The sequence below is a fragment of the Gymnogyps californianus genome, chromosome 3 (genome assembly GCF_018139145.2).
Source record: "Gymnogyps californianus isolate 813 chromosome 3, ASM1813914v2, whole genome shotgun sequence".
Taxonomy (NCBI): domain Eukaryota; kingdom Metazoa; phylum Chordata; class Aves; order Accipitriformes; family Cathartidae; genus Gymnogyps; species Gymnogyps californianus.
Window position 1 is genome coordinate 4158503 of NC_059473.1, and position 13859 is coordinate 4172361.

The window sequence follows — 13859 nt, forward strand, 5'->3', positions numbered from 1 at the left end:
CTGCCCCCTCGTCGATGCGGTCGGACTCGCCGGCCACCGAGTCTTCGTCGCAAGTGTCCCTGTGCGCTTCGGGCTCGGGGAGGTGGCCCCGCTTGTGTTTCTCCCCCAGGACCTGGTGGAAGGCCTCGCTGAAGTGCTGCATGGAGCTCAGGACCATGCCCTGCATGACATCCGGCATCGACCGTCCCTCCTCGCCGGCCCGCGAGTTGTTCTCGTGGTGGCGGGCCGCCTCCAGGCTCATCCCGAAGCCGTAGTCCGGCCTGTCGCTCTCGTTCAAGTCCTCCTCCTCTTCCTCCTCCTCCTCCTCCTCCTCCTCTTCCTCTTCCTCCTCTTCCTCGTCCCCGTTCTCGGGGATCATGTTGGGGTCGTTCTCACTCTTGAACTTGGCCACCACGGACTTGAGGGCGCTGCTGGCGCTGCCCACCAGGTCGCTGGTGCCCGGCTCAGGGGAGCTGGCGGTGGAGAGCCCGTCGTCCGACTTCACCGTCATGGGGGAGGACTTGTGCATGTGGGTCTTCATGTGGCGCTTCAGCTTGCTGGCCTGCGTGCAGGCGTGGTCGCAGAGGTTGCACTTGTAGGGCTTCTCCCCGGTGTGGCTCCGGCGGTGGACCACCAGGTTGCTCTGAAACTTGAAGGTCTTCCCGCAGAACTCGCAGGACTTGGACTTCATGGGCGGCTGGGAGGGAGGAGGAGCGGACTGCAGAGGAGGAAGGGGCGGCGTGGCCAGGAACGGGGGCTTGCTGCCGGGCTGGAAGGGCTGCAGCAACCTTTGCATAGGGCTGGGCCGGCTCGGGGACAAGGGCGGGCTGGAGGTGTTGCCGGCCAGCTCCCGCAGCCTCCGGGAGAAATCCATAGCGGGGGGCTCCATCGCCATGGGGTTCAGTCGCAGCACCCTGTCAAAGGCACTAGGGTGATGGGTGGCCAGAGCCATTTCTTCCGCACCCAGGCGCTCAATGCGATGCGGATCCAAATGGTGCCTCGGGGGAGGGCTAAAGAGGGGCGGCGTGGGTGGGAAACGCCCTTCTCCCAGCCCCGACGCCTCCCTCGAGACCGAGCCGGGTATTCTGAGCAGGTTAAAAGGGTTATTGTCTGCAATGTGAATCCCGTGGAGAGGTGGCTGGGAAGGGCACTCTGCACCTAGTCCTGTTGGGATACCAACCCGTGGCGTCAGGGGGCTGCCGTGCTCGCTTTCTAGGTAGATCCGTAAGCCGTGCGTGTTCTGTGCGTGCTGCAAGAGGAACCAGGCGCTGTTGAAAGGCTGTTTACAAGTCGTACACGTGTAGCTGCTGGGCTCGTCTTTACCTGCAAAATAACACAACAAGCAGCGTCAATCTCCAGCCGTCCACCGGCGGGCGAGAGCTCGCCTCCCCGCCTAAGCTCCTCTCCTCCGGAACGCTCAGCTGGGAGCTGGGGAAGGGACGTCCCAGCTCAGGCGCAGGCAGGGAACAGGGGACGGGAGAAGGCGAGGGGTGCGACGGGGAGGTCCAAACCCACCCGAAGCGCGCCCACCTCCTCCCACCGTCCCCAGCCCCAGGTTCAAAACCGAACCCTGGCAGGTAACCGCAGCAAAAAAAAACTATTTTAAAAAAAAAAGATTATTAAGTCAATTGATGCCAGCTACGACTCAGCAGACTTTATGCTGCAAGAGGCTGCTAACATTTAAATTGGGAAGACAATAAATAAGTAAATAAATAAAATAAAATAAAATAAAATAAAATAAAATAAATAAATCCCCTTCTGAAAAGCACTCCAGAAAAACACATACATCGGTTCAAAGCAGCAATGCAAAGCATCACAACTGCTAGCAAGCTGGGCAACGTCACATTATTAGCCTCCTCCTTATTTTGAGAGACTAACAATGTGTACAAAATTAGGCAGTATCTCCTGCTCCTTAGCAGAGATTCAACTCTGGGGCAAAAAAAAAAAAAAAAAAAAAAAAAGAAAAGGAAAAAAATTTAAATAAAATAGTGCATGGGACAGGGAGAGGGGAAGGCAGAGAGAGTGGCAGCTCCGCCAGGGAAAGAGCTGGAGGGCGGCCAGGAGGCCTGGCCGAGCGCCCTGCCGGAGCCGCATTATTTCTCTCGCACTGAAAAGAAGCTGAGGATGGTAAATGCCACTTTGGCAAGTAGCGAGCTAACTCTATTTCATGATAATTTATTTTTGGAGATAACATGGACATTATAAAAGAGCAACCAACTAATAAATAACTAAACAAAAAGCCGGCTAATAATGACAGCAGAAAGCAGCCCCTTCTAATATATGGCAAAACAAGGGGGATGAATAACTTTTTGAGGGCCGCCCGCGAGGAAAGAGTGGCATGAGATATGGCGAAGGTGAGTGCACTTTTATCGATTACTGTAATTTTGCGAATAATTCACTTCCACCCCCCTATGGATGTTTTTTACTAACTGCTGGTAAACTGAAACTGGAGCTAAGAGAAGGATAAAAATTCATTTCCAGCCCTGCCCAGCAGTTCTCTTAGAGCTGCTGTTTAGTGATATTTAAAAAAAATAAACATGATCTTGAGGTTTGCTGAGGAATAAACCAGGAGCCCTCCAAGGGCATCACTGCTTGGGGTGATACCTGCCTGCACCACATACTCCTGCCCTGACCCAGCATTTACATTACGAGGCGTCTGCTCCATCGGCACCACTCCTGGGTAAACCTCTTTACATGCTGCACTGAGAGTTGCCCCTGTTAGGTTTCCCCTATTTGCCTAATATGAAGAAAAGGAAAAGACAAAACAATTGAGGCAGATTTGGAAAGAAAACATCGCTTTATCTGCGCCCGTCTTGTCTCCCATCTCACTTGGGAGGAAGGGAAAAAAAGCATCGTATGGGCATTTTCATTATCTGGTGAGCTGAATGATGATTTGGGGATACGAGAGGCAGGCAGCCCGCAGCGCCGGCTGTAGCGCCCCGGCACAGATTTCCTCCCTGCCTCCCGGCTCTGCAGTTATTCTACGTTTGGCCTAAGAAGCTGAATCCGGCGAGTAAAAAGAGACTCGACTGTCTACAGCAGGCATTTAACACTTTAATCACTTTAAAAGCCCTTGGAATAATATTTAATGTTTCATCCTGAAGCCGGCATCGGAATAAAATGCACTGCGGTGTTTAGTATGTGCCAGGCATGCGAGCGCAGATAAATACTTAAATCTGCTGAAATTAGAGGGAAATTCAATTGGACTTTCACATTCCTATGCTCATTTGTGAGCTCAGAAAAAAATCTTAAATGGGAAAATTTCATCTTGCTTCGCCGTAATGAAGTGGAAGTTTTTAACACCACGGTAGGAGCTAACAATGTAACGCTACCTCGCCTCTCTACCTTATAGATTAGGTCAGAGAAAATAGCATTTTATCTTATAATGAGGACACAACATCGAGCGTTCGCTACCACATTTTAGTATTCCCATCAACTAGATATTCTAGATCATAAGGGCAGCTCGTGTAATCATAATGTCAATGAGAAGGGCTGTTACAACTGAGACTAAAGATTACATGGAAAAAGCTGCTTTGAAACTGGTAATTATTACCAGTCCACTAATAGCAAATGATGCATTACAGTTTCACCGTATAATCTGTATTTCACTCAGCTCCTGCCAGTACGGCCTTATTATATTACAGTGCTCACAAATTCTAAATTCCTAAACTACAGTCATCAATAAACGTGTTACTTGCCATAATTTGCGAAATTACTTTGTTCATAACATCTTCGACTGTTATAAAGACTGGAATTGATTTCCTGCATGGCAAAATTAGGGCTACATTGATTTAGTGGAGTGTAAAATGTAATATTATTCTTCATTTGCTCGCCTGAAAAACAAGTTTTCAATTCACCATCCACGTTTGGTAATCAAGATAATAATTTAAATTTAAAATCATGTTTATGTACAAAACTTCCCTAAACAACCCACCATTTTCAAGGGAGCAATGTAAAACCAGGCAATAAAATAAAGCAGCGAAACAGTTAAAATCCACCAGCCATTTGTCTCCACCTCCTGCTTTGAAGACACACGATTTCTAATTTGTCTATTAGTGCTTGATTAATTATGAAGGCTATTGACTGACCATATCACCACCTAGAGATACGTTCCAGTCTGATGCAGCCTTGCCAAACTGCAAGAATTACAGCACTAACCCACGCGTTGCCTGCCAGCGGTGAGATGGGTCCTCAGACCGCCACAGCAACCCCTGGTTTTGGAAGGGACTCGCCTTTCCTTCCTCCCGTCCCACCACCATGCTTTTTGGTACAATGTTCGGGTCCCTCCACAAGCCGGACAGGATTGTAGGACCCAAAGGCTGTGGATCCACTGATGTCTCCTAGCTATGGGCCAGCCTCTACGTCCACATGGGCTTCCCAGCTAAAGCATCTGGGCAAGACCACAGGCAAGCGAGGAAAGCACAGCAGGGAGATGCAGTAGCTGGTGCTGGCCAAGGACAGAGCTGGAGAAGGTCCCACGGGGCTCTTCATGCCTCATCGTCCATCAGGGCAACGTGATGGGCTGTGTTATCCAAAGCAGCATTGCGACGCCATCGGGGCTTTCGGCTGATTTCCAAGAGGCTAGCAGGAATCCCCCAGATCGAGATGCAAAGCAGGTCACTGCTGAACCAGGCCTCTTAGGCCACCGGCAGTGGGGCTGGAGCTCACATGCCTGGCTGCGTTGCATCAAGGAATTTAAGGTCAAAAGGGACCACCAGCTCTCACTCTCTGACCTTTCCTGCAATACGTGTTGCTCAGTTGTCCTGTGCCGTGACCAACACGATGTCTTTGGGTAAAGCGTGACCTCCTCCAGCCCCGCAAACCGTCTTTAGGGCAAAGCACAAAATCCCAGTGAAAACCATTCAAACCAGCTCAGAAGACAAGGAGAGCACCCACTGCTTGCCACCACAGTCAGTTCCCACAGCTAGCCACACTCACAGATGGGTACTGGAGACCACCTGAATTTCTCTGTCTCCAATCTCTAGTCGTTTTCTTTTTCTGTTGAGTTTTTTTTGGTTGATACACTGAAAAGCCCTTTGGTACGCAGGGCCCCTCCACGCGCACCGAGGGTACTTGTGCACCCAGAAATCAAGGCACACTTCAAAATCTAGTTATTTTTCCATCCTGAAGCCACCCCTCCATCCTCCACTACTCAAGGACCAGCCTAGCCCTTCTCACCCCAGCATCATGCTGGGAAGGAGTTGGTTTTCCTCTAAGCCTCTCGCAGAGCTGCTGCCTTCTGGGGTACTGCACCCCAGCTCTGTAAGCACGGCCCTGATTCCGCTCTTCTAGCCAAGGACGACGGCAGGCTGTACCCAACCGTGCTCTCAACACACCCTGCTTGACAGTCTTTCCAGACCGCCCCATAAACCCATCCCTGTTGCTCTTCACCCATCCACCCACCTTTGCTTTGTCCACAATGCTAATCAGCCGCAATTGCATATTCATTTCTAAATCACCAACGAAGTGCTAACCATCACTGCGGCTCCCACCAACCCCTGCTGACCTCTCGATCCACCGATGCTTCTCCAGCTAAGCCCCCACGTTCCCAAATCTGTTGGCCGGCTCTGAATTGCCTGTGCTAGCGATACCGCCCAGTGCCCAGTCTTCCTATACACAATGTCACACAGCGCCGCGTCCAACGCCTTGCGGAGTCTATTTCATCTACATTTATCAACCAAAGTTGTCACCTGGAAGAATGAAATCAGGTTTATTTGACAAGATCTATATTCCATAAATCTAAGTTGAGTGGCATGAATTATATTTCTATCCTTTAATTCTTTATCAATTGAATCTTATATTGGCTCTTCAATTATGTTGCCGAGAAGAGATAAGCAAAGTGTTGCCAACTCTCCCACGGTTACCCCAACCAGCTCTTGATGGCATTTTCCCAGTCCGTAAGCTTTATTAAAAACCAGCATCACATGTCAACTCTTTAGGGATTCTTCGGTGCAAGTTGTCAGGGCCTTTTCATTTTAAAATATTTATCTCCATTGGACCTTGTATAAAATCCTCCTTGGCTACTAATGAGCTAGAAAAAACATCATTACCCACCTATGATACAGAAACATAACACTGCTGCTTTCCAGGTCTACCACAGAAATGTTTACTAAAAATTTCTACCTTAGTGCTTCTTCCATCCATCACTTCTAGGGTTTCTCTTTTCTCCAGGACCCCGAGGAGCTCTCCTCTTCTCCCCATCCGTGCCAGGCACGAGTTCTCCTTGGCATCTTCAGCTCCCCTGACCAGTTCTCTACCCATCCTGGTTTCTCACTGCGATTGATTGCTATCTATTTTCCATTTTTTTAATTGTCATATATTGATTTTTTTAATATCTAATTGCTGTTCTCATCTCACCACTGAAGCGGGTGAAGTGGGTTTTGGATTCGGGCCAAAGTTACCCTCTCCTTCCTGGACAGCTCATCAACTCTTTACAAATAGCTTCCAATTACCATTCGCATTTTTGTGTGTACATTTTTCCTCCCAGTCAATTTTACTGCTCATTTTCTTCGTATTTGGGAAATTACCCCTTTAGGAGAATTACATGGGGATACCATGTACCAAATACAAACGTGGGGCCAATATGAAACCTGACTGGTCTCACCCAGTGAAGTCTCACCTACCGTTACGTATTTATTCCTCTTCTACATCCTGGCCAGCAAAGGACTAGTGCCAGGGCATGGCATTTCACTACAACTCAAACATTTAGTGTTTCTCAAGTTATTGGTTCCTGCCTGAAAAAAAAAGCAGCAGAACAGCTCTTGCCTGCTATGCCCCCAAAAGAAGTGATTTAACCAGTGACACACAAGTGACAGATTTAGCTTCTGATCCGAAAAATGTTAACAAATGAGTGGGATGGATATTGGCATTTGAGTGCCTTTAAGGGCAGTTGGCACAATTACTCACTAAAATATGAAGAGATGGCTGCTTTCAGCATTAAGGGGCTTTTTTTATATTAAAAAAAAGCTGGCTTTTCTGTACTGTGCTCACAGATACACCCAGCGTGCTCAAAGTCCGAGTCGAAGCAAGCCAACATCTCCAGGCACAATAGAGCTGACTCTGAGCGAGACCCACAGCCATGTCCACCAGCAGCAAAGCCAGACAAGATGCTGGGTAGAAGACCAGCTGGGAGGAGAAGCTGTCAGCTAGATGCCACTGCTGGGAGAGGGGAGAAAAAAAAAAGGATTTCTGGAGCTAGGCATGCAAGTTCAGGCATTGCCAAGTGAGTAATGGAATAATCTGCATGCGTGTGCCAATGTGCTTTGGAAGAGCTTCCTTCATTTCTCAAAAGTCCTGGCTGGATCCAGGAAAGCTGCTTGCCGGACACACCAGCGCTTTACGGAAGAGCAACACTGAAACGCCACGTGCAGCATCCTCTCAGTATCCCTATCCAAAACAGGCAGCCCATAGCCCATAGGATGTTGCTCGGGAAGGACCACCAGAGCAAGGACTGAGATATTAATATAACGGGTATTTTACTGCAGGGCATCGTACGGGCTGCACACAAACACGCAGTATTAGAGACACCCCAGTTTTCCCAGAGTTTTCACAAACAAAACAGTGGCGTAAGCAGTGACTGCCTATGTGCCAATGCTGTTCGCAAGGATTTCATTCACAGCTGCAGACTTACTCCCTCGGAGAAATCCCCGTGCCAGAGAAACCTCCGAGCAGACCAGGACTTGGCCCTCGCTGCCCGGACGGTCCAGGCCTTGTCCTCGGCAGCATCTCTCTGCAAGCCAGCATCACCAGCCTTGGTGGCTTAGCTCCTGCGTTCTCCTTCACCTTCCCCAGAAAACCTGCACGTGTAAGCAAAGCCAAGGCTACCTGCACCTACAGGGCACGTACATACCTTTCGCTACCAAACTGCAGACAACAAAAGTTAAAAGCGACTCGAACACCTGCAACCTGCAGTAAGCACCCCCCTCTCTTCTGCTCGCCACCAAACAATTATCAGAGGAACAGCCTGAGCCAAACCCAGGAACTTCTTTATTCAGCTTTAATGTCAACTGACTGCTTGATTCTTGGACTGATAAATTTGGAGTTGTTCTGGTATTTAAAGGGGGGAAGAAAAAAAATGGAGTTAATTGTTACCATTTGTACTTGATTCAGTTCTTCTCCATCTGGCTTGTCAAATATCTCTTTTTTTTCTCTCTCTCTTTTGGAAATCCGTACTGTTGAAATTCCTTTCAACTGAAAACTAGAGAAGTGAAACGGTTGGGACACAGGAAGCGTCGCAGGGCCGGGAGATAAGTGGGTCCACTCCACGTCTGCAGCAGCCCACTTCTCTCTTGGTAAGAAATAGCTGCTTTGTCATGACTCACCTTTTCCTGGTAGTCGGTAGCATCAGTTTAGATGGGAAACTGTAACTGTCCGAACATATTTTTTCCTTCTTGCACTAATTCTTCCTCCCGATTCTCCAGATTGCAAAACGTGTGTTATTAACCTGGTCCGTCATTAACCGGTTATAAGTAGCTGTTAGCGCTGTTAGCATCAGCATTGTCACTGTTGTTGTCATAATAATTAAAATAATAATAAATAACAGCAGTAGCTGTATTTACGTATAACAGAGTACCTTCTCTCTAATCTTTTCTCTTTATCACTAGATGAACTGGATTCAGAAACACTGAAAAAGGAAAACGTCCCCGAAACTCTCTAGGAATTGATGCAGCATTGCTTGTGAAACGAGAAGCACCATTGCTGTTGTGCATTTGAAAAATAAAATTCTGCAAATCAAGTCCACGTTGTTTATGAACAGGCCTGATGGCGGGTCCTGGGACCGGCTTAGTTGTGAAAACGTCAAAAATCTAGAAGATGTTTTGCTTTGTGGGACCCTCAGCGCCCCATCTGCCATCTTTACCAGCCTTTCCTTATCTACGACTTATTGACAAAAGACGTATTGATATTCCTGAAAATAATTATTTTCCCCACAAATTCAAACTCCTTGAAATCATTTTAATAAAACTGGCAAAATATTTTCTAAACCGAGTATCATTACCATCGTCTTTTCGTTACACCTGCTTTTAAAAGCCTCCCTTTTAAAGAAGAACCAGGCTAAAATGCTAACGCCAGTTTCAAAAAGAAACCCAAGCGACAGCAATAATAAAAACAAAGCTACAGCTGGCATTGCCTTGCCATTCAAAGATTTAGATTGGAGTTAGGAACTCCAGGAATTCACCTTTTTCTCCCAAAGCCAAATTTTCACTGGGTTTTGCAGCATTGCTCAGATTTCCACAAAACACAAGTTTTTGGGGCCTGAGGAAAGAGGGAGTGGGAAGGGATGGAAACAGGGAGGCCAGTTCCTCCCTGCAGAAGAGCAACGTGCAGCATCCTCGGCGAGGGACGCAGGTGGGAGCGGGGAGGGCTCCATCCACAGCCCGGCGACCGGGCTCCTCGTAACCCCGGGGAACATTTGGCCCTTGCAGGAGAAGTGCAAACTTCATGGATGACCATTTTGGTTGTAGCCTCAACGTATTTTGTGTATTTACTCATTCTTCTAAGCAGAACCAAACCCGTAACGCCTAGATTCCCCCCCCCCCCCCCCCCCCCCCCCCCCCCCCCCCCCCCCAAATATTTCATTAACAACAAGCAAGAAAACGCATAGTTTGCCGGAGCCTCGGCGGGGAGGTGCGGGGTGCTGGGGTCCTGCCGGAGCATGCCGGCACTGCCAGGCATACTGGCCTGACCTCAACGTCTGTCACCATTTTCAAGGCGATTACAATTTGGCCACCAAGAAAACCTGCTTCAAGCTCCAACTTGGCAAGTAAGGTACCAGGCTGCGACTGATTTTGTGCTTTTTTAAAACTTAAGGGGGGTGGAAATCTGTCACGTCTTGATTAGCGAGGAACAGAAGAAACCTGCCGTCGGAAAATAATGCTGTGCTTGAAATTCGGCTTTGAATGAAGTTTTAAAAAGAAACCCCTAATGCAAAGATCTGATCATGCACACATATGCACCCTATACGCTAACACTACGGGGATGGAGAAATAGAGGCGATGCAGACTGCAGCATCACACGGGTAGTAGCTCCATTAACTTCAAACACCGGCGGCAGGACCTAAAGGGTGAACTACACGGTGTTGTCAGCCCCGTAGGAGGAACTCCTCACTGATACCATCTCGTTTCTCTAAAAATATCATTAGCGAAGTAACCAACATCCCAGACGTGCAGGCTTCCCCACCTGCCTCTCCCGGACTGCCTCCCCCCGAGCACAGGCACGGGGATTGTAAATGAACGGACTCAGACAGGAGTGGCATCGCTGGGATGACGCCTGCTACATCAGCTCCTCTGGACCTACCTGGCACCAGGCGTGTCCCCTGCTGGGAGGTCCACCTGGGCTGTGACCCACCAAGGACCAAGCTTCATCTAAGCCCTGCCCAAAAAATAGCATCAAAGCCCTTTCAAAGCCTAATCTGACTATCCAGCAAACACTACCTTGCTCCAATAGTTCGTAATTATGCATTTACCCAGTGGCTGCTAGGGACAATCAAGTCAATAATTCACTTTTTAAATGCAGCATTGTAATTATACAGCTACAGAGAGCTTCCAAATCATTTTATTCACTCTCATACACCTATGTGATGAATGGTTTCCTTTTCTACTGTTTTCTCCCCGGCTGGCGGCATCTGAAGAGAAGGCAGAGCGCAATTCGAAAAGTTTCTTGCAAAGGAAAGAAAGGAGATGCTCTAGCATGACATCTCAGGTCATCCCTGCCAGCGTAGGGTGAGACGCGGCACGAGACTCCCGAGCCCCGGCAGATGCCGGCGCTGGGGTGTTTCTCCTGGTTTGTATCGCAGCTTTGGCATCGCTCAGCCTTGCACCCGGCACAGGTGAGTGTGCGTCGCGGACGCTGCTCTGCAACGCACATCGTACACAAACACAGCTCTTACATATAGAGACTTTCAGATGCAATGCCAGGATGCTGCTTTCCTGAGAAGAGCCGCTAACGCTTGCTGACCCGATCAGTGCTGCGGGACCTCACTGGAGGACACGGCGGCTCTACCGTACAGGGCACTCCTGGAGAGACTGAAGTGAGCTGGCGTTTTGAAACGGCTGTGAGCCCTCTCCCAGGGAGAACGGGGGCTAGCGCCTTCCCACCGCTGCTCACCGGCAGGCAGGCTGCCGCCGGAGCACTGCCAGGCCATCGACTCTCCTCATCACCTAGGGCTTTGCTTTATTTTTGCTGCATTTTGCATATTAGCATCTCTATCTGACATACCTGGCTCTGTAAAGCACGTATGTTTAAACCATCACCTTGCAGAGATGTGGTGGTCCCTGCCAGCCTGCCTTGGCCCTTCTCACCAGCCAGGTGCTGCCAAGGTCCCCTTCTCCATCCCACAGAACCCCTGCTCCCACCAGTGCCTCGGGCAGCGCGTCGGTGGAGCCGAAAAGCCCCAGCCCTCAGCCGAGGGCCTCAAGAGCCTTATTCCACCTTTTCCTTCCCAAAATGGATCCTCTTCAGACTCTCCTTCTTCCCAGCCTTCCCCTTTGGCTTGCTTTCCTCTTGCTTTCAAATTAATGATATTTAGCTAGCAGCAAACCATCCTGACAAAGTGGGTCAGGGGAACTGCAGGTCCCCCCAAACGACACCTCTACCTGCAAATCATCTGCCAGGAAGGCAAAGGTTTATTCTGTCCCTGAGCAAGTTCAATGTCACCATGGAGTTGCAAGCACAGCAAGTGCTGAACCAGATCCGACTACGTTTAGTTTCATAACTTGCACAAGCAAGTATTAGTAGAATCGATAATACATATATTTTCCCCTCCCTGCTTTGCAAATAGGACCAAAAGGTGTCGTAAAGTTGTCCAGTCTCCTTCAGTTTATTCTGTCTCCTCTCCATCGTTGAGATATCCTTGAAGTTGAAAATGATATAATACTCCGAATATCTGGAGTTTGGAGGATGTAAGACTTGCAAGAATTGCTACAGCTTTATTGCGTTCTCGGGGCACAGAGAGTATTTACCATACATACATCAAGTCAAGGAATGCAAAAAGGGCATATGAAAATTTGGCGCTTTGAGCTCAGGAGTTTAAATTCCCAGAAAGGCAGATAAAGAGTGGATTTTCTTATTTATAGATTTGCAGATGAAATCCAACAAAACCAGTCCCGTCCCCCCCCCAAACCTCCCTCCTTTATGTCAGTAAGGCTGATTCAATTTCCAGGCTTGCAAGGTCTCCTCTCGCCGAGTATTACCCGACCCCAATAACACGCACTGTTCCAAGGTTAAGATCTGTTTCCTTACAATAATGCAGAAAGCTGTTGTTTCAGTCGCGGCTGCAGAATTCAGCTTTGAAGGACAGGTTAGTACCACACTACATTTAACTGGATTCAGTTCATCTGATTATACAGTGCCTTGCTTTCTGGAATATGTAATCATCTCTTTCTGATGACATTTTAAATATCCAACTAGACAAATAATTGCAGCAATAATTGATAGCTGAGTCAAGCTGGAAGATTATTGATTGGCACAGTACCCACTGAAACAAATGTTCATCTTTCAAACATTACAGTGAGGATGCTTAAATCTAACTTTTGCTGATAAATGATAAAAATTTGATTTACTGATAAAACCACTGGAATAGAATATGCACTTTGGGATTTGATTACCTGGTGAAATTTTTCGAAGAAAAATTAGGCATCGGGATTTATATTCTATTTCACGTGAATAATTGCCAAGATATGGATAAGCGGTTGAACATAAACACACGTGGGGAAGTCTTAAAGAGTTGCTGATTAACTCTCTACCTTCCTGAATGGAATTTATCTGTTCCTAATCACTGCTTACGTGGGAGTTTATCCTGCTGCCTTCCCGAGGATGCCTCACGTGGGTCTCATTACCGGCGATGGGAGTTACGCGTCGGGAAAGATCCCCCCATCGTTTTCCCAGCAGCTAGAAGCCCTCAGTTTAAATGTGCATATTCTTACTCCGCTGTGAATGCAGTCGAAATGAGGGTTTGATCTCATTTGCCACGGTGTAAATCAGGAGCGCCAGCGCCCAAATCTGCGGCGCTGCACAAAAGCAGCAGGAGGGAGGTCAAGATCAGGTGCATTTGCAAACTGCGTTCGCTATCTTAAAGGGAGGGGGTTTAAAGCTGAAATAAAACCACTTTTCAGCCCTTATTAAACAGGGCTCTGTTTAAACATGGGTTTCCTTCTAATGAAATTCCGGACCCCGCAGCACTGCCTATACGTCAGGGGGAGAGAAAGGGGGAATTTCTGAAACTTACTGATTAGAAAGCAGAGCGAGCGGCCGCGGCAGAGGATTGCGTGTGGGGAAAGGCAAGCGATGAGCTGCCTAGTTAGAGCAGAGGAGCTGTCGCAAGGCAGAAGCCTGAAATTAAGGAAAAGCGCCAGAATATTTGAGCAGGGAACAAAGAGCATAAATTCCAGAGTAAGAGATGAAAAATGCACTGAAACGTTTTGAAACGGAGACATTAGGAGCTGATTGAGTCTCGGAGCTACTGTTAAAAATCAGCCGCTTGTTAGATGCGGCGATCAGCTGAGCCCTGACACTTAAGGCATATGAGGGGGCCTGTCAAGCAGCTTCGCTCTAATTTAAAGATCCTCAGTTAATTAGAAAGCCCTCAGATTTTCTGCAAATGCAGGTCACTATCGACAGCTCGTGCTTTTGATGCTTTCCGGGTGACAGTTGCCGGACTGACCTTCCCGGCGCTGGCAGGGCTGCCCAGACCCTCGCCGTGTCGGGGAATTCAATCATCGCCGCCAGCGCCGGCGGGAAGTTACAAGTAAGGTTACTCCGCTCCTACACGCCGTTTCCTCCTCTGAAACAAACCCTGATGAAATCTGCATTTGCTTAATGCTATAAATAGCTCCAGCTTTGAATTTTTATTATTTTTTTCCCCTTGCGAAGTAGACATCACAGTC

General features: G+C 48.3%; 1 protein-coding gene across 5 annotated transcripts in view; it reads right to left on the reverse strand.

Moving 5' to 3' along the window:
* Positions 1-13859, reverse strand: part of BCL11A (BCL11 transcription factor A) — a 152278-nt gene that overhangs the window by 8504 nt on the left and 129915 nt on the right. For 4 of the 5 annotated variants that reach the window (XM_050893517.1, XM_050893516.1, XM_050893518.1 and 1 more), the window contains exon 3: positions 1-1302. This exon is cut by the window's left edge. In XM_050893517.1, coding sequence (XP_050749474.1) covers positions 1-1302 — 1302 coding nt within the window. The remainder of the gene's footprint in view (positions 1303-13859) is intronic. The other variant, XM_050893519.1, reaches the window with a different exon arrangement.